General features: G+C 52.5%; 2 protein-coding genes across 12 annotated transcripts in view; one reads left to right on the top strand and one right to left on the bottom strand.

The window, feature by feature from the left end:
- Nucleotides 1-13,085, bottom strand: part of EFCC1 (EF-hand and coiled-coil domain containing 1) — a 33,436-nt gene extending 20,351 nt beyond the window's left edge. For all 10 annotated transcript variants that reach the window (XR_014823888.1, XR_014823889.1, XM_021069409.2 and 7 more), the window contains exons 1-2: nt 11,976-13,085; nt 10,242-10,525 (exon numbers count right to left, since the gene is read on the bottom strand). Coding sequence is in view for 8 of the 10 variants with exons in the window: in XM_021069409.2 (XP_020925068.2) it covers nt 10,242-10,525; nt 11,976-12,680 (989 nt within the window). In the remaining 2 variants the exon portion in view is untranslated. The remainder of the gene's footprint in view (nt 1-10,241; nt 10,526-11,975) is intronic.
- The window catches only part of CFAP92 (cilia and flagella associated protein 92 (putative)), a 141,059-nt gene that overhangs the window by 43,446 nt on the left and 75,193 nt on the right, over nt 1-22,420 (top strand). The window lies entirely within an intron of this gene.

The following is a 22,420-nucleotide window of genomic DNA, read 5'->3' as shown; positions in this document are numbered from 1 at the left end:
GATGCCGTGGATGTAGCCAAGATGGCGAGATAGATGCCAATTAATCAGGGTTGTCAGGGACCCTGTGCCGAAAGTAAACAGGGGAGGAGTTTGGGATTTTGTTTGTTAGTTTTTGTCTTTTTAGGCCCGCACCTGCAGATATGGGAGTTCCCAGGCCAAGAGCTGAATCAGAGTTGTAGCGGCTGGCCTACACCATAGCGACAGCAATGCCAGATCCGAGCCTCATCTGCAGACTACACCACAGCACAGGGCAACACTGGATTCTTAACCCACTGAGTGGGGCCAGGGATCGAGCCCACATTCTCATGGACACTGTGTGGGGTTCTTAGTCTGCTGAGCCTAAGGGGTTTGAGGAACAGAGAGGGTGGCATGTGTGGAGGTGTGCACAGTGGGCAGAGTACAGACTTCTGGGAGGAAGGTCAGAAGGTGGACATCTGTTGTTTTTGTCTGATCGTGTCCTTCTGTCTCCTGATAATAGCATCCTCCCCACCCCCCAGTTTCAGGAACTGTCCCTGTACCCATCCTAGCACCCGCCCCTCTGAGATCGCAGGGTTGAGTGTGTGTCCTAGTCTTGGCCAGCTGCCAAAGAAGATGGACATGGCAGGTCATGATCATAGGCTGGTCTGGCTCTTCAAGCCACCCTGGGTCCTGTGCAGCTGCCCCTGACGTGAACTGATAGCTTGGTCCACTTGTTACTCATCTGCGTGTCTGGGCCACCCACCTGGCTTGGAAGTGGAAAAGCAGGGTCATCCCTGATGTAACCGTGAAGGCACAGGAGCCAAGGCTCGTTCCCACCCCCACCCCCCACCCCCAAGGGAAGCAGCAGGAGAGCCCTGGGCTCTTGGGCCCTTGAGGACTGAGTCCAGCCTGGGCTGTGCCCTGACTGCTCAGGTGACCTTGGGCAGATCCCCCTTCCTCTCTGAAGGGCACATGTTGGCTTCAGTCTAGACCTCTCTCCCTATAGGGGCCCAATGCCTACCCCTGAGCTGTCAGCCCCACCCCGAGGAAAGTCCCTTGGCTTCCCTTCCCTCGCTGCCTCTACTCTCAGGCTAAGAAGGCCTCACTTGTCCCCCGGGCTCCTCTCCTGCCCTGTGGCTCTGCCCTGACTGCTGTGCCCACGTGGACACCCACGAGTGCTTTCTGGGCAGGTCGTGCTTTCCTGGGTAGAAAAGAACAGACATCTGCTTTCTTTCTGCCTTGAATAGCGCTGTGGAGGCCACATATCTGGGGGATGTCATGAAGACCCATCACTGAGCCACCCTCAGACTTGTGGTCAGGACAGCGAACCCTGAACCCCAAACCCATGTGTTCAAACCACTGTTAGGTGAGTTGGCTTGACTGATGCTGAAGGCACCCCCAGCTGATAAGCCCACCGCTGCAGACATGTTCCCAGGCACCCACCGAAGGCCTTCCTTATGCAGGGGGTGTGGCTGACTGCGCCATGCTGCTGTAGCCTATACGCTGTGGCCACTGTAGCAAGGGGCATTGGGGGTGTAGCAGGACATTGTAGCTGGCACTTGAATTTAGACCAGGCGGTGTGACTTTGCAAACATGGGCTGCCATTCAGGGTGATTAGTGGGGAATAAAAGGTCTGGTGATCCCCGCCCCCCCCCATGAAGGGTCTTGCACCCTGGCAGGACCCTGAGAGGTCGGGAGAAACCCAGGCACCCAATACCCGCTCCTCAGTCTGTGCTTAGTGGGATCCTTTGCCGAATGGGGCCTGTGTAAGATTTGAGAGGGATGAGGCTCATTCCCACTGACCCCCAAAAGCCCTGGCTCTGCCCCCAGCCTAGGCTTCTCTAACACGCCATGGCGGATCAGAGCACTGGGTTAATGCTGGTGTGAACACATGTTTGCTCCACCTGACCCACCATGAGGCAGGAGCAACTCATCCTGGGTGACCCCCTGCTGGTTCCCCCACCCAGGGGAAGTTCTGCATTTTCAACCCGGCTGCTGCCTCCCACTCTCAGGTCTATTTCAGCCTGCACATCCTAAGGTTCTGTCCTTGAGGAAAGCTAAGGCCTCCAGGTGTGGGGCTGGTGGCCCATCCCTTCTCAGGGCCTGGACCCAGAAACAGCCTCCTCCCCAGGCTCCTTGCCTCTGGCCTCCCCTCCTGCAGCTGTCCTCCACAGGCAGCCTGAAGGGTCGCTGTGAAGTTCAGCATGATCACTTTGTTCCCTGCTTCAGTCCCTTTTTTGTCTCCCTTGTTCTCTGGGGCAGTGAAGGCCTTGTGCCTCAGTCCAATGCTCAGGGCCCGTCCCCGTCCCCGCCTGCCCTTCCATCTTCCTCTTCTGCCACTTTCCACCTCAAAGCCACCACCACAATATGTCTCCCTGTTCCCAAGGGGCACCATGACCTTCACACCTCTAAGCCTTTGCACTCACCCCAACCCGAATCTGCAGTGCCTGAGAAAACTCCTACTCATCCTTCAGCACCCAGCTCAGATGATGACACTTCCTTAAGAATGCCCTAGCCAGCATCTCTCATGCCTGCTCTGTGCTTGACCTCAGTAGGGCCTTGACCTCAATAGGGCCCTGACCTTTAGCTGACACTGTCCACTGCTTGCGGTGGTCTCCACAGACAGAGGACTCTCTGGGGCCAGACTCTTTAATATCAATAACACCAACCATCACTACCATTACCATTCACGGGGAGACTATGATAAGAGACAAATATAATAACAATCTCCACTCTTTATCAAGGATTTTCTCAACATTGAAAAACTTATTGTTACCAAAGGGTTGTGGGGAAGGGATGGACTGGGGGTTTGGGATGGAAATGTTCTAAAATTAGGTTGTGATGATGGTTGTACAACTATAAATGCAATACAATTCATGAAATTAAACTAAATTGAATTAAATTAAAAAAATTTCTCAATGCCAAGCACGATTCTAGGTGTTTAGTATGTGCGAACATTTTATCTTCAAATACCCTTTGAGGTGGGTATAATAATAATTATTGTTATTCTCGTCACCCTCATTTTACAGATGAGGAAACAGAGGCTTGTAGAAGAATGACTTACGCAGGTGGGCGCCCCAGAGCATGCCCTCAGCCACCGCCCCTGCCCCCCATGAAATATCCCTACCAGGGTCCAGAGGAATGGCCCACCCCCACTTCATAGATGAGGGAACAGAGGCTGATGGGAACAACTCAAGGTCCCACCGTAAATACCTGACAAAGCTGGGATTCAAATCCAGGTCAGGGTGGGCTGCCCAAGCCCGCCCCCCCACATCCCCCACTCGGAGCCCCCCCCTCCTCCCCTCCCGCCTCCCACAGCATCTTGGCAGCCCCAGGCCGGGCCTGTGGCAGGTGCATGGCCAGGCCTGTCCCTTTGTGAGGCCACGGTATTATCCCTGGGCGAAAGGCCTGTGTTCTCAGCAGTGGCCACCCACACACTTGCTTCTAAGGATAATGGAATCCACAACCAGCCGCCCTCCAGCTCCAGATGGCTTTCCCCCACCCCCGCCTGCCCCGCCCATCTGTTCCCTCCCTCCCCTGACCCACTGACTTTGGGTCCCCCTCCCTCCCCACTCTCCACCAAGCTGGGCTGCTGCAGTGGGCAGAAGAAAGGAAGTGGCCCTCTAACGGCCTCATCTTTGTGTCCTCTCCATGGTGGCTGGCCAAAGGCGCTGTCCATGTCCCACTGCCCCCACCCTGTCCCAGCCTTTCATCATTCCTCACAACAAAGCCACAAAGGCCAGGCCTACTGCCCCTCCCCCCCCCCCCCCCACTCCAGCTGAGCTGGGTTTTCTGTCTTTTTTCTGAGAGTCTGAGCCCAGCCCCTGCCCAGGAGCCCTTAGGGCCCATCTGCTCCTCCACAGTCACCCAGCGGAGGGCGGCTCCTTGAAACAGGATTAGACCACTGGTCTGCTCAGGGCTTGCTAGGTGCTGGAGCCCTGCATGCTCAGGCCCTTTCTGCCAAGACTTTCCCCCCCGCCGCCTTTTTATGGCCATATCTGTGTCTTAGAAGTTCCTGGGCTGGGGGTGGGGAATCAGAGCTATAGCTGCAGGCCTACACCACAGCCACGTAGCCCCAGATCTGAGCTGCATCTGTGAACTATGCTGCAGTGCATGGCAATGCCAGATCCTTAACCCACCAAGCAAGGCCAGAAATCAAACCAGCATCCTCACAGAGACGATGGGTCCTTAACCCACTGAGCCACAATGGGAACTCCAGCCAAAACATTTTTGAGGCTGCATTCAACCATATGCTCATTGTTCCATTTACTTGTTCATTCACTATCTTGAGTGAGCCCTGGGCTGGGTGCTGGGCCAAAGAAATGCCAAGAAGTCCTGCTTCCTGGGAGGTGGGGGTGGAGCTCATAGGCTGGGGCAGGAGACCAGTCATAAAGGTCCTTGTAGCCCAACCTCCCAGCAAGGTCTGAAGCACTGAGACAGGCATAGGTTGGTGAGGGTGCAGAGTGACCCCAGCCAGTCCAAAGGTTTCAGCCGCCCAAAAAGCTGATTTTGAGACAAGCCTGTCCTACATTTCAGCAGCTTCCTCCTGGAGAGCCTCCACTCAGGGACAGCCCACAGGTGGGCTGTTCCCAAGACAGGAAAGGGGATTTGGGCTGCCGTTTCCAAGGAGGAGCAAGGGCAGGGGTGTGTGTTGTTGAACACATCTGGGATATGCGCTCCTGTGACTCTCGGGAGGTTTTCAGTCCTGGAGCTGGACAGGCTTGACTGTGGGCATGTGTATGTTCCACAGCTATGTGACTAAGTTTGGTCAGTCGGACCATCAAGTCATCTTAGCCCCTTTGTTTCCGAGTTGGTCCACTGAGGCTCAGGGTGGCACTCCCGTGGGATGACCTTTCTGTTGGAGTGTTAGAGAGATACGTTCCTCAAAGGCTACCAGGGGAGAAAACGTGCCCAAAGTGAAGGAGAGCTTCAATAGCCTGGTGATACTGTTTGAGTATATGGATCCAGCCATGCCTGAAGCTGGACATACATAGATTGTCCTAAAAGCCAACTTTTTCTTACCCAAGTGAGTTTAAGTTGGGCTTTCTGGTACTCATGTAAGAGACCTGGCTGATAGGAAGATAAAACAGAGGACAGAAAGGTGGAGAATGGCTGGGTATAGTTTGGGAGAAGTGATAGGGAGACACTCCAGTTGCAAGAGAGGGTTAAATGACATTGTATGAATTGTGATGTCAGATATTCCATATGAAGCTACCTGTGTCCTTGCAGTATAATCGGCACCTGCCCCTCCAGACCATCAGTCAGGGTTACTGCGCTTACAGTGTGTTAGGAAGAGGGACTGTCTTATGGGATTTGAAGGAGCCAGGTCTCCTGTCTGGGAGGAGGCAATGTGAGACCGAGGAAAGCAGCTGTAGGAAGCAGGAGCCTGGAGGCTAATGGGGCTGAGGTGGACTGGGAGATCCTTCTCTGCAGGCTGCCCGGCCAGGGATCCCAGAGTTTTTTTTGCCAGAGATAGAGCTGACACCTGGAATACCTGTACCTGGTCTGGGCTCCCACACAGCAGTCACTCTGCACAGAGCACGTCTCTGTCCCACCAAGCGTGTTCACAGCCTGCTGCACTCGGCCCCAGGAGACCCTCCGAAGGCAGTGGACATGCCAGTTCTGTGTACCTGAGGTATCTGCACAGGGCTCTGTCCACCGAGGTGGAATGAATAAATGGGTGCCCCCAATGGCTTAAATAGTTACTGTCTGTTCTCTTAGGTTCCTGCTCAGGGCAGTGGATTGAGGTGCTGTGGGAAGCTCCATCTCTATCTGCAAACACACAGAAGCACTGGATAAGATATAACCATTTAAAAGGATACAGGAGTTCCCATCATGGCTCAGTGGTTAACAAATCCGACTAGGAACCATGAGGTTGAGGGTTCGATCCCTGGCCTTGCTCAGTGGGTTAAGGATCCGGCATTGCCGTGAAGTGTGGTGTAGGTTGCAAACGTGGCTCGGATCCTGCATTGCTGTGGCTGTGGTGAAGGCTGGTGGCCACAGCTCCAATTTGACCCCTAGCCTGGGAACCTCCATGTGCCACGGGTATGGCCCTATAAAGGCAAAAGACAAAACAAAAACAAAAACCCTAAATAAATAAAAAACAATAAAATAAAAGGATACAGAGTCAAGGTCAAAAGCAAGAAGGGAAGATGCCCACCTCATGCAGGGAGCAGGCCATGGAGCTGAAATGCCCCCAAAGGGTCCAGATGGGGTTCCAATGCCAAGTGGGGAAGGTGCAGGAGACCCATATGCTGGAGTGAAGACAAAGGGGCAGCGAGGGGCTCTCTTCCATGAACAGAGGCCGGAAAAACCCCGAGTATTGGCCTTGGGATGTCATCCTAAGCTGTGGAGCTCACCTGAGTAATTAGAAGCTTTGAACTAAAAAGCACATCTAAAAACCAGCCTAGAATCAGGCCTCGGGAGGCAGAGGGGGGACCCCAGGACCTGGTGGCAAGTGGGACTCTCTAGGATCCTTCTTATAAAGATGGGCTCACAGTCAGCAACCACAAAGCATGCTGGGAACTCACCAACATGACGGGAAGAAGCTTGGCAAGCTCAGGATTACAGCAACCCCAAAGAGACTGGGACAGAAGGAGGTAAAAGACTGGGCAGAATCCACAATGAAGGACTGAGTCGGAGGGAAAGGAGGTACAGGTTGAGAAAGAACTAAAAATTCACGGCAACGAGGAAGGGCCACTGGGATTCCATCTGAGGACATGGCAGAGGCGTCAGCATGGGATCCGGCTGAGCCCTGGATCCGCTGAGCTTGGCTAGTGACTTGTAGGATCACCTGCTCGTTGGGGTTCATTCTCCTCATTTGAAAATGGGTGCTGTGAGAGCGACCTACATACCATCAGATCAGAGTAATGGTTTCTGTGACAGTGCTTTGAACATGGGAAGGTGCCCAAGTGTGAGCGGGTCATTCATTCTAACCATAAGGCTTTGAGCTGTCACCCCCAGGGTGATTTCAGTCACTGCATGTTTTTTCCTCTCCGACACATATCTGCAGGCACCTGGAGGCATTCCAGAATGAAACCACTTAGGAAGACCTGATGGGGCTCTAGGCTTTGGGGTGTGGGCCCTCCCCCTGCCCCACAGATTCCTCCAGACTGCAGGCCTAATGGTCCCGCCATGGACAGGGGTGCTTCAGCTCAACACAGGGGTCATCTGACTTTCTGGCACTTGTATAAAAGCAGAGGTGACACTGTAGCCCACAGCACCCTCCAGCCAGTAAAATGTTCTGTGGATGTTTCTGGGGCGGGCAGCCCAGGCAGACTTGTGCTTGTTGCCAGGCTGGCCTGGGCATGTGGCTTTGGGCTGTCTGGGCCCAGGTTTGGATCCTGGCCTGTCACTCACTGGCTGGGCCGAACTGGCAAGTTGCTTCCTCTCTGGCCTGGGTTTTCTTACCTGTGCAATGCAGGTGACAATCCCCTGTGTCTTGTGCTATTTGAGAGGCCCATTTGAGCTCCTGTGGTATTGTGCCTGCATGCAGCTGGTGCTCAGTAAGTGTTATTGTCTGTTCCACCCCCCACTTTTCCTTTCTTCAGAGAAGGAGAGTTTGGGGGGCAGGTTGGCCCACAAACCTGCAAGCTGTGACTACAGAAAGTGGACAGAGGAGGTCTCCTCCTGGGACAGGGCGGAGTTTAGAGGCACTTTGTATAGGGGCAGAGAGACAAGTAACAGAACCATCAGGTAATCACTGTATGAAGGTCACTCTCTGGTCCTTGCTTTCCTCATTCTCTGGGCATCTCCTCTGGAGCTTCTGCAGTAGCCACCCCTTTTTCCTTCCTAAGAGAGCCTCAATTGTGTGTGGGATATCCACACCATCAAGCTCTCCTGCAGGTAGCAGCAGCCATGTAACACAGTTCTGGCCAAGTCGATGGAAGTGCAAGTTTGGGGTTGAGGTGGGGAGCGGAAACTTTATTCTCCCTGAATACAAAGGCAAAGCTCACTGGAAGAAAATCCTCCCAATGTCACTGGTCCTTCTTCTTATGCCTGAACAGCAGACATGAGGCCTGGAGGTGCAGCAGCCATCTTGTAACCATGAGTCAACACAGAAAAGGTAAAACAGACAGAAAGAACACAGGCTGCGGGGGCAGACAGGCCTCCTTTTCCACTTTCTGGCTGTGTGGCCTTGGGTCAGTTACTTCCCTTCTCAGAACCTCCCTTCTCATAATCTCTAAGATGGGGATGAAACCTCTCCCTTGCACAGGCCTTGTGAGGGTGAAACAGTGCACTGGCCATGGAGCCATGTTCTCTACTGTAAAGAGCTATCCTGATGTTTGGCGTTACCTTTACAATCACTCTGTAAAAGGACAGTTACTGTAGAGCAAAAGAAAGAAGAGACCCTTTATTTCGCTTCTTGGAGAAAGTCCCAAGGCTGGACACAGGCCTGGAGCCAGTGGGCCCTGCTCCTTAGCCGATCAGCTATGCAAACAGGAAGTGACTGTCCAAACACTGGGAGCTGCAGGAGGCCAGCCCAGAGTCGGCCCCCTCCCTCCACCATTGTGCCTTCTCTTCTCCCAGCTGGAAGCACCTCAAAAGTCAAGGACATGTTCCCTCCCTCCCCCTGCCCAGGGAGGAACTAGGTTCAAAGCCACCCCTTCTGGCTGCCCTGCCCACCAGTCTGGGCCAGACCGCTTTCCTTTCCGGCTGGAGGGGGACAAACAGCCCCTCGTTGGGCTCCCACTGTCTCCTGCCCTTCGCCTTCCTTTCCATCTCTTTATCACAGCTGTGGCCAGGATGGTTATTTTATTTTATTTTTTTTAGGGATTCACCACCCGTGGCACATGGAAGTTCCCAGGCTAGGGGTTGAGTTAGAACTGCAGCTGCTGGCCTACACCACAGCCACAGCAATGCCAGATCCGAGCCACGTCTGCAACCTATACCACAGCTCATGGCAACGCTGGATCCTTAACCCACTGAGCAAGGCCAGGGATGGAACCCGAGTCCTCATGGATACAAGTGGGATTTGTTTTCCCTGCACCACAATGGGAACTCCAAGGTGGTTATTTTTTGCAGTGGAAGTCTGCTTCTGTCACCCCCTTACTAGAACTTGTCCATGGCTTTATGCTCTTTTGAAGGAAAGGCTGAAGTCCCCGTCACCACCCACACACCCACCCTGGCCTGGCCTCTGCCTGCCTCTCCAGCTTTACCCCTCCATTCACTCTTAGCTTCTGCCTCTTAGCCAAAGTCCCTCCTGCCTCTGCACTTTACCCACACTGTTCCCATTTTCTAGAACGCTCTCCTCTCATTAGCCCATCTTGCCAGGTAACAACCCCCGCCTCCGCAGCCACCCAGGGCCAGCACTCTGCTCCTGTATCATGTCTTCAGGTATTGGCAGAACCTGCAGCAGGTGTGATGAGGGTCCTGCCCCTCCCCCACAGCACCCAGTCACTTGCTTTCACACATCTCATGTGATGATGTCACATGCTCACCAGTGCTGCTCATGGCAAGCATTTTGGAATGTCTTGTTCATAATGACACCCTGGTGCCTGGCCTAGGCCCTGTGCAGAGCTGCTTCTCAGTAAATGTGGAAGCCAGACACGCAGGCTGGCCAGGTGCCTTGTGATTTGAGAGGAATGAGAGCTTTGCTTACTGAGCACCTCAGTGTCCAGGCAGGACCTCACTGCCTTTTTATGGCCACCCTGGCAGGTAGGGACTCCAACCTACATTCCACCAAAGAGGAAACAGGTACTCCCAGAGTAGCAGTGACTTGTCCAAGATCACACACCTGTCAGGGGCCTGGCCAAGATTTGAACACTGGTCCCAAGCCCAGCTTCTTGCCTTGGTGCAGCTGACACAAGAGATCACACATCTGTTTCCTCACCTGCAGAATGGTGACACACCGGTGCTTACCTCACAGGGCAGGTAGCTGTGAGGATTGAGTGAGTTAAGTCCCTTTAGTGTTTAGGTCAGAGCCTGGCATGCGTTAGGTGCTCTGTAACTGTGAGCTCTTATCATTATCATTGCAATGAGCAAATCAAAGAACAAATAAGGATGTACTATTGTGGCCCCTCAACAGGAATATGGAGGGACTTTATGGGTGAACAGGCACATGAATGGATGGGTGAGTGGATGGGTTGGGGGGGATGGATGGAGGGGTGAGTGGGTGGGTGGGGGGATTGATGGGTGGGTGTGAGTGTGATGGATGGATGGGTGGGTGAGTGGATACCTGAACATGAGAACAACCAGGGGACCATGAGAATGAGTTGGAGGAAAGCACACCTGGGGTGTGGGAGAACCCGAGGTGATCTGGGGCTCATGGGCCTCCCGCTCACCTGTAGCGCCGCAGCTCACCCTCCAGCGTCCGCACCCAGCGCTGCAGACCGGGAACCTGCCGCGCCAGCGCCTCCAGCTCGCGCACGCGCCCTAGGCTGCGCAGGACAGCCTGCCGGGCCTCCTCCGCTCGCCTCCGCACTTCGGCCTGGCCCCTGCGAAGCCGCCCAGCGTGGGCCTGGGCCGCCGCCAGCGCGCCCCTCGCCTGCCGCAGTTCCCGCGCCGCCGCTTCGGGCCCGCTGCGCGCCGCCTCCTGGGCGCCCGCCTGGCTTTTCCAGAGGCCGACCTGCCGGGACAGGGCAGCAGGGCAGGAAGTGAGCGCCTCGCGTCGGACACCAAGACCCGGCCCCAGAGCGCGAAGGCAAAGCATGCTTTCAGCGCGTGTGCTTTCCGCGCCCTGGACCTGTCTGAACTCCTTTAATCCTCACCAGGCTCTACGGATGCGGGAGCTCTCCTCCTCCCTTTTTAATGGATGAGGGCAACGGAAGGGCCAAGCTTGAATTCTGTTCTTCGCAGGGTTCCAGTGAGTCCCACATGTTCCCACTCTTCTCCGTCTGCCCACTGCCTTGGGGCACTCCCCTTCACCCCCTCCAGTGCCCCTCCACCCCCTAGATCTCGGGGCACTTCAGGCGCCCCATATGGCGTTTCAGCCCTCTTCACTGCCTGCTGCTAGGCTGCCAGTTCCTTGAGGGTGCGGTTTTCTTCCATCTTGTTTACTGCTGTGCTTCGGCGCCTGAAACAGGCCTAGCATACGCTAGGTGCTAAGTACCTGGAGAATCCTGGAGATCCTGAACGATTTTACTCCACACAATAGGAGTATTTTTCTGCCCCAGATTTTGCTTCTCCGATGCCCGGCCACTACCAGGGCCACTGAAATCTGCACCTTGCACCGCTGTGCACTTTGCAGCCTCTCTCTACCCCTCAGAACTGTGACCCTAGGCTGTGTGGGTAGTGGGCAGGGCTAATACAAAGCCAGCTCCCTCCTAGTCTTCGATCTCTTGTGGCAGAGGCTGTTCCTGGCCCCCTTTGGCCCCTGCGCTCGTCCCCCCCCCCATTGCCTTTGGCACACAGCTGGGCAAACACAGTGTCCAGGTGTTTATTGACTGAATCCCAGATGCCTGGACTGGATCCATGCCTCTCTCTGTGCTTCCTTCTCTATATTCCACAGTAGGCCTGGCCCGCCCAGCCTGGGTGGCCAGTGCCTGCCTAGTCAACAGTGATACTGTCTATTTAGCAGGGAGACACCAGGCCTGGACCTGAGCAAGGCCCACCAGTGTTTGTTGAATGAGCAGAGCTGCCTGAATACCTCCTTAGGCAGGGAGCTCCTTAAGGGTGGGGTCAGGGCCATCCTAACACCTTATCTCCTAGGCCTTGTGGAAGCCTGATACAGGCAGAGAGTTCAAGAGGCACATGTGAGATTAAACAGGTTTCCTGCGGGATCAGAGGACCAAGATGAGATTGGGTGTGGGTGGGATGTTTATCTGAGTGGTACTGGGGTTTTGCAGGATGGAACGGGTGATATGAGTAGGGGTGGGGACTGGAGTGGGTTGCAGTTGAACGGGGTGCCACAAGCACAGGATGCAAGCAGGCGGGAGTGAGACCGGCTACCCTTTCCCCCCTTCTTCAGACTCTGCTTAGTCCGGGGCTCTGCATCCAGACCCCTATCAACGCTCCCACCCCATTCTATCATTACTCCCTGCCTGCCTCCCCGCTTCTGTCCTGGGACCCTTGCGCACCTGCAGCGCAAGGCAGCGCGCGTCACTGCTCTGCAGCGCGGCCCTCAGGTCCTCCACCAGCTCGCGCAGACTGCTGTTTTCCTCCTCCAACCTGGCCAGGCGCTCGCTATCCTGACCGCTGTCGGGGCTGGGCGTGCGGGGAGCGCGACGGCGGCGGCGCGGGCGGCGCAGGCGGATCTGTGTCTCGATGTGCTCGCTGAGAGCACCGCGGGGCAGACGCGGCCCCGCGCAGGTGCCAAAGTAGCCGCACAGGCGCGCGTGGAACTGGCGGAAGGTGAGCTCGGGCGGCTCGGCGCGCAGTGCCAGGCGTGCCTCTTCCTCCGCGTCATCGTCGGTGTCCACCCCAGCGGCCGCGTCCTGGGCGATCACATCCCTGGAGTTCGTGTCTTCGACGGGCGTATCCACGGCGGCCTCCTCGGTGGCAGAGGCTCCGTCAGCCCGCAGCCCCAGCACGGCGCACAGCGCACGGAAGTCGGCACGAGGCAGGCGGCCGGCGCCGCGACAGTCCAGGTGGTGAAAAACCTCCTGCAGATACTGGTCCAGGCCGGTGGCCAGCACCACGATCTCATTCTCTACGCCGCGGTCCAGCCCATAGTGGTGCGCCAGGGCGCTCAGCAGCCACTGCGTGCGCCGCGCGGGTCTCTGGTACGGGTCGCCCGCCGCGCCTTCCACGCCGGCTTCCGCGCCCGGGCCGCTGAGCTCCATCGCTGAGCGTCGCTCCTCCGGCCCCGCCGCCCCACCACTTCCAGGGGCGGCTCCAGAGTTTCTCGAAAGGAGGGGCTTAGCGGCGGCGGTCTGGTTGGAGCGACGCCGAGGGCCGTGTCCGGCAGCTGCTCCGTCCTGGCAGGGCGTCTGTGTTTAGCCGGGCTGGACTGAAGAGGGCTCGGGAGCCATGAGACCCCCGCGGGGCCGCTGCTGTCTGATCACCCTCCCGATCTCGCTTCCTTCGGTGACCCCGGCACTCTTCTCCCCTCATCACTCCCGGGCAGTTCCTGGCATCTCCTGTTTTCCTTCCATTCCGGGTCTGTCGGCCTTCAGTTCCTCCACGTTTCGTCCACCGGCTTTATGCAGAATTTGCCCAGAGACCGGAGCGAGGGGTTGGTTCAAGATAGGAAGCTGGGGAGCGGCTGGAGGGCTGCGGCCGGTTGCTGGGGGCGTGTCCCCACGCCCACACGTCACTCCACCCCATCTTACCACCAAGCTTTCCAAGGGCAGCCAGAGCTCTCTGGGGCCGCCCTCCACCATCGTAGGTGCGGTGAAGCCCCTTCCTCTTAAATTCCGATGCGAGATTCCCAAACCCACTTATAATTCCACCACGGACTGCTGTGGTAACTGGACCAGAGGTAAAACACGGTTGGGGATGCGTCAGGCCCAGCCTGGTGGATGGAAACCCATCTGAGCCGAACCCTTGCTCTGTCAGCTCTAAGGAGGGGCGTGGGATAGGAAGTGGTGGTCTTCAGGCCTCCCGCCCTTTTGTGTGGGGGATGGTGTTGGCCAGGTGACCAGAATTCCACCTCTGAGCTGCATTAGGCTCCCAGGTAGATGTTTCACCAACATTTTGTTTGGTGCCTTAGAGCACCTTTCTGGAAAATGGAAGAAACAGCCGCCTCTCAGGTGAGTGGAAGGCTGCCTTTCCTTCCCCCCTCCCCCTTTTTTTTTTAAAAAAAAAAACTTGATAAGAGAGCCTTAGAGCTGTCCTAACCTGATACTTGCACTGGGAACTCATCATGCAATTTCTTCAGCTCTCTTTCGCTCTAAGATGGGGGAGAATCTGGCCTCCTGTACAGCTCTAGGAATTTAAGTGTTAAATCCTAGAATTTGAAAAAGCACTACAATTCCGTCCCTCTGCTGCAGCAGCCCAGAGAGCACTTTGTCGGTTTGGCAAATTTTTAGTCCTTCTTGAAGGCTTTGCCCAAGGTACGCCCCTGCCAGGAATGAGTCAGATGCCCCCGCCACCCCCATTTTGGACATGCATTCACAATTATTAACATAGTAACAATTTGACAAAAAGTTTTTTAAACTCCACTTTTTGGCTTCTACCTTAGGAAAACCTATGTCCAGGATGTTCATTGCATCATTGTTTATAATAGCAACAGGAGACAACGTGGTGTCCCTCATACAGCAGCCAGGATGCATCACTGAGAAAGGATGAGTGAAGAAAGCAAGTTGCAGTATATTGCGTAAATTTAATACAGACTAACCTAACAACAAACCTACACAGAGCAGCTTAAATATTTTCTATGAAGATGTGTGTATGCAAGAGCATAGAAAATGGAAGGACTCCCAAAATGGATTCAGTGGTTGTTTCCAGGGGTTGGAGGTGTTTGTCTTTTACTGTAACATCTCCTTTTTTGACAAATGTTTTTGTTTGCTTTCTTCAAGGGGGAAAGAGTTTGTCATTTACATAGCATACAATTCACCCATTTAAGGTGTATAAATACATGGTTTTTGCATATTTATAGAACACATGACCATCATCACAATTTCATTTTAGACCATTCTCATCACAGGTCCCCCAAAACTTTATATTAGGTAGCCCACCGCCCCCACAATTTCCTACCCTCCACTCTCAACCCCCAGCCCCAGACAACCACTCTTAGTTTCTTTGGATTTCATTATTCTGAACATTTTGTATAAAATGGAATTATACAGTAAGTGGTCTTTTATAAGCGGCTCCTTTTTTTTTTTTTTTTTTTTGTCTGCACCCTTGACATATGGAGTTCCTGGGGAGGGGTAGAATCTGAGCTGCAGCTGCTACCTATGCTGCCTATACTGCAACTTCTCCCACGGCACATGGAGGTTCCCAGGCTAGGGGTCCAATCGGAGCTGTAGCCCCCAGCCTACACCACAGCTCACAGTAATGCCGGATCCTGGACCCACTGAGTAAGGCCAGGGATTGAACCCGCAGCCTCATGGTTCCTAGTCGGATTTGCTTCCACTGTGCCACTATGGGAACTCCAACACTAGATTCTTAATCCACTTTGCCGTATCAGGGTGCCACCTCAGAGACAACACCAGATCCTTAACCTGCTGCACTAGGCAGGAATTCCATGACTGGCTCCTTTCTGAGAACATGAACAATAATGTTTTCAAGATTTGTCCACATTGCTGTTGGCATACATTTCATTGCATTTTGTTGTTGAGTAATATGTCACTGTATGGATGGACCACATTTTGTTTATTCATTCATCTGTTGGTGGACACTTGGATTGTTTCCCTCTTTGGCTCTTATGAATAATGCTGCTGTAAACACTCACATACACATTTTTGTGTGTTCATATATTTTCATTTCTCTTGGGTAGATACCTAGGTGTCAGATTGCTGGCCTGTACAGTTGTTTTATGTTGAACTTTTGAGGGACCACCAGACTATTTTCTAAAGTGGTAGCACTATTTTCATTCTTACCAGGAGTGTAATTCATGTTTTTTTTTTTTTTTTCTTTTTTGGCCACCCCAAGGCATGTGGAGTTCCCAGGCCAGAGATCAGATCTGAGCCTCAGCTGCAACCTATGCAATCCTTGTGCATAGGGGATTGAACCTGTGTCCTGGAGCTGCAGAGATGCGGCTGATCCCATTGTGCAACAGTGGGAACTCCTTCATGTGTTTCTTGATGAGTAAAGGTATATGGATAGATGTTTTCAATCCTGGACGCCTCCAAGCCCCCTTCCCCGAGCCCCCCCATCTCAATTCATGGTGCCTCCCATCTCCCTTGGTGAATCCCTGCCACCTCAGATTCTTCTCTCACTTTCACACCCATTTTCCTGTCAGTCAGGCTGTCCAGTGCTCTACCGAACTCAGCCCTAATCTGACCCCTTTTCCCGGCTCCACTGCTATCCCGGACCAAGCCCCCAGCATCCCTCACCTGTATCACTACAACAGCCTCCTTCCAGGCACTGCCCTTGAACTCCCATGTCCGTCCTCCATGGCTCTGAGGCCCAACACAATGGGCACCCACATGTCCTGTAACCTCTGTGCCTTCACCCACCGCTCTGCCTCCCTCACTGACCTCCTCACTGTTCTGACTCACCTCAGGGTGTTTGCATCTGCTTCCTCCAGATGTTTACAGCCCTCCCCCTCACCCCAAGTCCCTTGCTCCAATGTCACCTTCTCAGTGACAGCAGAGGCTGTCTGCTGACATCACACTGGGGGTAGGGGTGGGTGCCTGTCTGTCATAGGGCACGGGGTCCGGCACAGTGAGAGAAGACTACAGCTCCCTCTTAGCTGCCTCCCCACGGCTGCCACTGGACAAGGGGTGGTGCGTGGTCTTCTGCATGCTTTCTTTGCCTACAGATGGTATATATTTTTTATTTGTATTTTTTAAATAATTTTTTTCTTTTTATGGCTGCACCTGCAGCACATGGAAGTTGAATCAGAGCTGCAGCTGCCACAGCCACAGCAACTCTGGGTCCCAGCCGCATCTGCGACCTACATTGCATCTTGTGGCAATGCTAGATCCTTAACCCACTGAGTGAGGCCAGGGATCGAACCCACATCTTCATGGAGACTACGGTGGGTTCTTAACCTGCTGAGCCACAATGAGAACTCATTTGTATTTTTAAAAGCAGCCTTTGCAGGGAGTTCCTGTTGTGGCTCAGTGGGTTTAGAATCTGCTTAGTATCCATGAGGATGTGGGTTTCATAGCTGGCTCCATTCAGTGGGTGAAAGGATTTGGCGTTACTCTGAGCTGCAGCATAGGTCATAGACATGGTTTAGATCTGACATTGCTGTGGTTGTGGCATAGGTCTGTTGCTGTAGCTCCAATTCGATCTCTGGCCTGGGAACTCCCATATGCCACAGGTGCAGCCCTAAAAAGCAGAAGAAAAAAAAAAAAAAGTGGAGTTCCCGTCATGGCACAGTGGTTAACGAATCTGACTGGGAACCATGAGGTTGAGGGTTTCATCCCTGGCCTTGCTCAGTGGGTTGAGGATCCGGTGTTGCCGTGAGCTATGGTGTAGGTTGCAGATGCGGCTCGGATCCCGAGTTGCTGTGGCTGTGGCGTAGGCCGGTGGCTACGGCTCCGATTCGACCCCTAGCCTGGGAACCTCCATGTGCCATGGGAACAGCCCTAGAAAAGGCAAAAAAAAAAAAAAAAAAAAAGACCAAAAAGAGAAAAGCAGCCCTTGTACCACATTGCCGTTTATTTGCAGGCCTGCCATAGGTCCAAGCTTCAAAATGCCAGAGTTCTGGTACCCCCCCCCCCATGCCTGGTACAGGGCCTGGCATAAAGTGGACACTAATGATGTTGATGTTGTATTGTATGAACACAATTTGTAGATGTGAACTCACTGCATCTAAAGGAAGACCACGTCTAACTGGCACCCTTGGGATTCCAGCATCCTTTGGCCCATGGATGTCGGAGGCAGCTTGACTCCAAGTCTTGGTGGTGGATTGAGCCCCCAGCCTGACTGTAGAAACTTCTCTGCTGGGAGTCCCACCGCCTGGGAGGTTGCCATGTGCATTTAGGACAGGGCTCTGGAACTTGACTCTGGACTTGCGAGCTGCATCAAATCAGATGAATCTGATTTCACGTTAATGCTGAGAGCTGCTAACCCAGGCAAGACTACCCCCATTGCTGCAGCTGGCGACTGCTTTTGGTGAAGGAATCCTTTGAACAGGAACTTTCTGGGTCAGTCAGTGTTGAAAAGAAAGCCTTTAAATATCTTGCCGTTGCCTGGCCTCCACCCCCCGTAGCTTAGGGGGGCAGGGAATCAAGGCTGATAATGGGGCGCTGTCAGGCCTGTCTGTCTGCAGGGCAGTGTTACCAGGCGCCTCTGAAATAATTCCCATCGGACCCACAGGGTTTTTGTTTAAGGTTCGAAGTGAGCAAACTTGGAGGTCTCCGAGCTTTTGTCTGAACTGGGGGATGGGTGTGTGTCTGCGTGGGGGAGCTCAGAGGCCCTGGCAGAGAAATAATTTTTCTGAAGTCAGTTCTGTATTGTTTGAACCGCTCCAATTGTATATTGTTCACAGTGTCTTTAAGGAGCCCAGAAAAATGCTAAGAAGCAAAAGTCATCCTCCATTGAGCCAACAAGAGAGAACACAGAGTTCTTCCCATGCATTTGTTTTCAGATGTTTTCCATGCATTGGGGCATGAAAGAACTTTGGGGGTGATGGAGAGAGTCTATATCTTCATTGGGGTGGTGGTTACATAAGTGTGTACATCTGTCAAAACACGTAAAAGGGTGAATTTTACAGGATGTCGGTTGTACCTCTTTAGACCTGACATAAAGAAACAAGTTGAGATGCTGTTGTTGGAACCTCTCTTTGCACATTGACTGTCTTCCTAAACAGCTTCACCCTCATTACTGTTTCTTTGCAAATGTTCTTTTTTTTTTTTTTTTGTCTTTTTGTGTTTTTGTCTTTCCTAGTGCCGTACCCGCCGCATATGGAGGTTCCCAGGCTAGGGGTCTGATCAGAGCTGTAGCCCCCAGCCTACGTCACAGCCACAGCAACTCGGGATCCAAGCCACGTCTGCAGCCTACACCACAGCTCATGGCAACACTGGATCCTTAACCCACCGAGCAAGGCCAGGGATTGAACCCGCAACCTCATGGTTCCTAGTAGGATTTGTTAACCACTGAGCCACGACAGGAACTCCTGCAAACGTTCTTGAAGGCTGGTCTCTCTCCCTCTTAGGACTGACCTGTAAGTGGCTTCATTTTCCCCACAGATGCACGTCAAGGTGTTTGCAGTTTTTCTCCATTAAGGCAACACTGTGAATGGTTGATTCTATATCCTGGGTGATTTATTGTGAGACCAAGGGGTGTGGACTTTTATAAGCTCTTGATATTGTCACAATGTTCAGGGGGCTTGTGTCATTCTGTTCAGTCCTCTGAAGTGTCTGGAATTATCCAAGAGCCATCATTTTTTTTTCTTTTTTTTCTTTTCTTGAGCCGAGTTCCCAGGCTAGCGGTCTAATACGAGCTGTAGCTGCCAGCCTATGCCACAGCCATAGCAACACTGCATCCGAGCCATGTCTGCAACCTACACCACAGGTCACAGTAACGCCAGATCCTTAACCCACTGAGCAAGGCCAGGGATCAAACCCACAACCTCATGGTTCCTAGTTGGATTTGTTATCCTGCGCCACGACGGGAACTCCCAAGAGCCATCACTTTTAATGTCATACTTTTATATTTTTAGGAGTTGTGGTTAGCAGATTTGCTTAGTGTTCAGATGCCAAGTGTTACTTCTCTCTATTAAAAAAGGGGCCTGAATTAGGCAAAGATTTCTTAGATACCATACCAAGTGCATAGTCCAAAAAAGAAAAAAATCAAGAAATCGGATCTCATCAAAATTCAAAATGTTTGCACTTCAATGTGCAGTGATAAAGACACCATTAAGAAATGACAGGACAATGGTGTTCTCTGGTGGCTTAATGGATTAAGGATCTGACATTGTCGCTGCTGTGGTTTGGATCGCTGCCGTGGTGCAGGTTTGATCCCTGGCCCCAGCAACTTCCACATGCTGCAGGCTCAGACAAAAAAAAGAGAAAAAGGGGGGGGGGGAGTAAAAGAAATGACAGGACAAGCAGGAGACTGGGAGAAACTATTTACAAACACATGCCCAATGGAGGACTTGTATTCACAACCAACAAAGAACTCCCACAGCTCAATATGAAGAAGTCAAGCAGCCCAGTCAAAAAGTGGCTGAAGACAGGACCAGACATTTCCCCAGAGAAGATATATGGATGTCCAATGAACACATGAAAAGATCCCAGTATTGTTAGCGGTTAGGGAAATATAAAACAGAACCACAAGGAGAGGCTGTTTTACCCTCACAAGGATGGAAGTAATAAATAAGGCAGAAAAAATATTTTTGAGGATGTGGAGAAACAAGAACCCTCACATGTTGCTGGTGGAAATGTGAAATGGTGCAACCACATGGGGGAAAAGTGTAGCAGGAAAAGATAAACATAAAATTTGATCCGTATATGTAGCAAACTACATAGCCCAGCTCTCCTGCTCCTAGGCGCCTCTACCCAAGAGAAGTGAAAAAGATGTTTTCAAGGAATATTCACAGCAGCATTTTTCCTAAATGTTTGAAATCCCAGCAACCTCAGTGTCCATTAGCTGATGAAAGGATGGACAGAATGTGGTCAGTCATACAATGGAATGGGCTTCAGCCAGAAGAAGGTATGAGGTACTGATAGATGCTGCAACAGGGATGGCATCAAACCTGTGATGCTGGGTGAGATGAGCCAGTCACAGAGCCAGAGCATGGATGATGTGGCTCCATTTATATGAAATGTCCAGAAAAAGCACACTTTTAGCAATGAAAACTAGATTAATGGTTGCCTAGAGCTGGAGGGAACAGTGATTAACTCTAGTTTTATAGTATTTTGTGTAAACCTTGAGCATGAAGGGTCATATCTGGGAGATGAAAGTGTTGTAAAACTTCTTTATGGTCCTGATTTTCTCACTCAGTGAAGTTACTAAAAATCATCGATTTCTACATTGAAATGGGTGGGTTGTATGAGGTGAAATATAACTCAATAAACCTGTTAGAAGGGGGGGGAACAATTTGCTTAGGAAAGAGGTGGAAAGAAGATGGGTGTAGCTGTTCCCCAAAATACTTCTAAGTGCCAGAGTCTTGGGATAACTCCAGAAGTGCCTGGAGGAAGCTTTGGAGGAAGAAGGAAGCAGGATGTTTGCCCCCAGATGGCTCCCATCCACGGGATGCCTCTTTGCTGTGTGATTTTGTTCTTCCTCCTGTCCAGAGAAGCCTCCTCTTTGTCCCCTGAAGCTGGGCTGACGCTTGTGACTTGCTCTGGTCAGTGGACTGTGGCAGATGAGGCACTGTGCCAGTTCCAAGCCTAGGTTTCCAGGGGCCGTGCAGCTTCCACCTTAGGCCTCTTGGAACCTGCCCTGAGAATGCCCCTGAGGAGGCCAGTCCAGCCTGGTGGAGGATCAGTGGCCATGTGAAGGGGACGTAGATGTTCTAGCCAGTGGCACCAACCATGAGACATGTGAACCAGACCATCTTCCAGCCCTAGTGACCCTCTGCATGAGCACCACCCAGTGCGTGAGCCCAGGGGCCGCCAGCAAAGAATCACCAGAGGATCCATAGATCTGTGAGAAGTACCAAGTAGCTGTTGTGGTAGCCACTAAATTTTGGCATGCTTTGTTATGCAGACCATTGAAACAAACACCCCCTTTTCTTCCTTTGACTTTGCCAACATTTTGGCGGAGGTGCGGTTGTGGACCCACCCTTCACACCTGAGTACCAGGTGGCACACCTTTGCCCTCATTCCATCCCATGGGTCTTCACCTGGACACTACCTCCCTCAGAGCAGTGATTCCAAATCTCACCTATGCAATGGGATCTTGGTGGAGGTAACTTTAAAAAATAAGGGTCTTGTCTTGTCTTGTTGATTTATTGTGCAACAAATAGTCCCCAAACTTAAGGCTTTAGACCAATAATAACTTATTTTGGTGATAAAGTGGCAATTTGGAGAGGGCTTGATAGAGATAGCTGGTTTCTGCTGTACATGGTTTCTGCTAGGTGGCTCAAAGCCTGGGGCTGGAATCATCTGAAGACTGGCAGTCTTGCATGTCTGGCAGTGAGGCTGGCAGTTGGCTGGGACCTTAGCTGGCTTTTGGCCAGAACTTTTATGTGTAGCCTTTCTGTGTGGCTGCTTGGGCTTCCTCACCACATGGTGGCTGGCTTCCTAGAGTGAGCACCCCAAAGAACAAGTCAGAGGTACATGGAATTTGTATGACCTGGTCTCAGATGTCACATACTGTCACTTCCACTATACTCTCTTGGCTGAGGTGGTACCAAAGTTCTGTCTGGGTTCAAGGGGGAGGGGCCTAGACCTGCCACCAGAAGGGAAGTGTATTGACATCACAAGGAGTCTATTGAGGTGTTTGGAAAATACAATCTGTCACCAGTTCCTAAGCCCCACCTCTGGGGAATCAATTCCACAGGTCTGGAGTAAAGCTTCAGAACTGAAATTTCAGGTTTTTTTTTTTTTTTTTTTTTTTTTTTTTTGTCTATATCTGTGGCATATGGAAGTTCCCACGCTAGGGGTTGAATCAAAGCTGCAGCTGCTGGCCTAAACCACAGCCACAGCGGGATCAGAGCCTCAGCTGTGACCTACACCGTAGCTCTCGGCAATGCCAGATCTTTAACCCACTGAACAGGGTCAGGGTTCGAACCTGTGTCCTCATGGATATTAGTCAGATTTGTTACCACTGAGCCACATGGGAACTCCAGAACTGAAGTTTGGACATGGTCCTGGCTGATTCTGATGCACATCCGGGACCAGGCATTGGTCCAAGACCTACTGCTTCTCAACTCTGAGCTCAGGCTCTCCCCAGAGGAGGTGGTGAGGAGATTGGTGCCTTCTTTGGTAATGATGTGATCAGAGAGCCTTGGGAGCAAAACCAGCCTTAGGCAGCAGATGGCACCCGAGAGGCAGGAGGCCTGCTATCTGTCCCAGGA

The sequence above is a fragment of the Sus scrofa genome, chromosome 13, assembly GCF_054392235.1.
Source record: "Sus scrofa isolate SSC_HxYL_T2T_F1_AM1 chromosome 13, Sscrofa_HxYL_maternal_Yorkshire_Landrace_v2.0, whole genome shotgun sequence".
Taxonomy (NCBI): domain Eukaryota; kingdom Metazoa; phylum Chordata; class Mammalia; order Artiodactyla; family Suidae; genus Sus; species Sus scrofa.
Note: the sequence above shows the minus strand (reverse complement) of the source record. Positions and strands in the feature narration are given on the sequence as shown.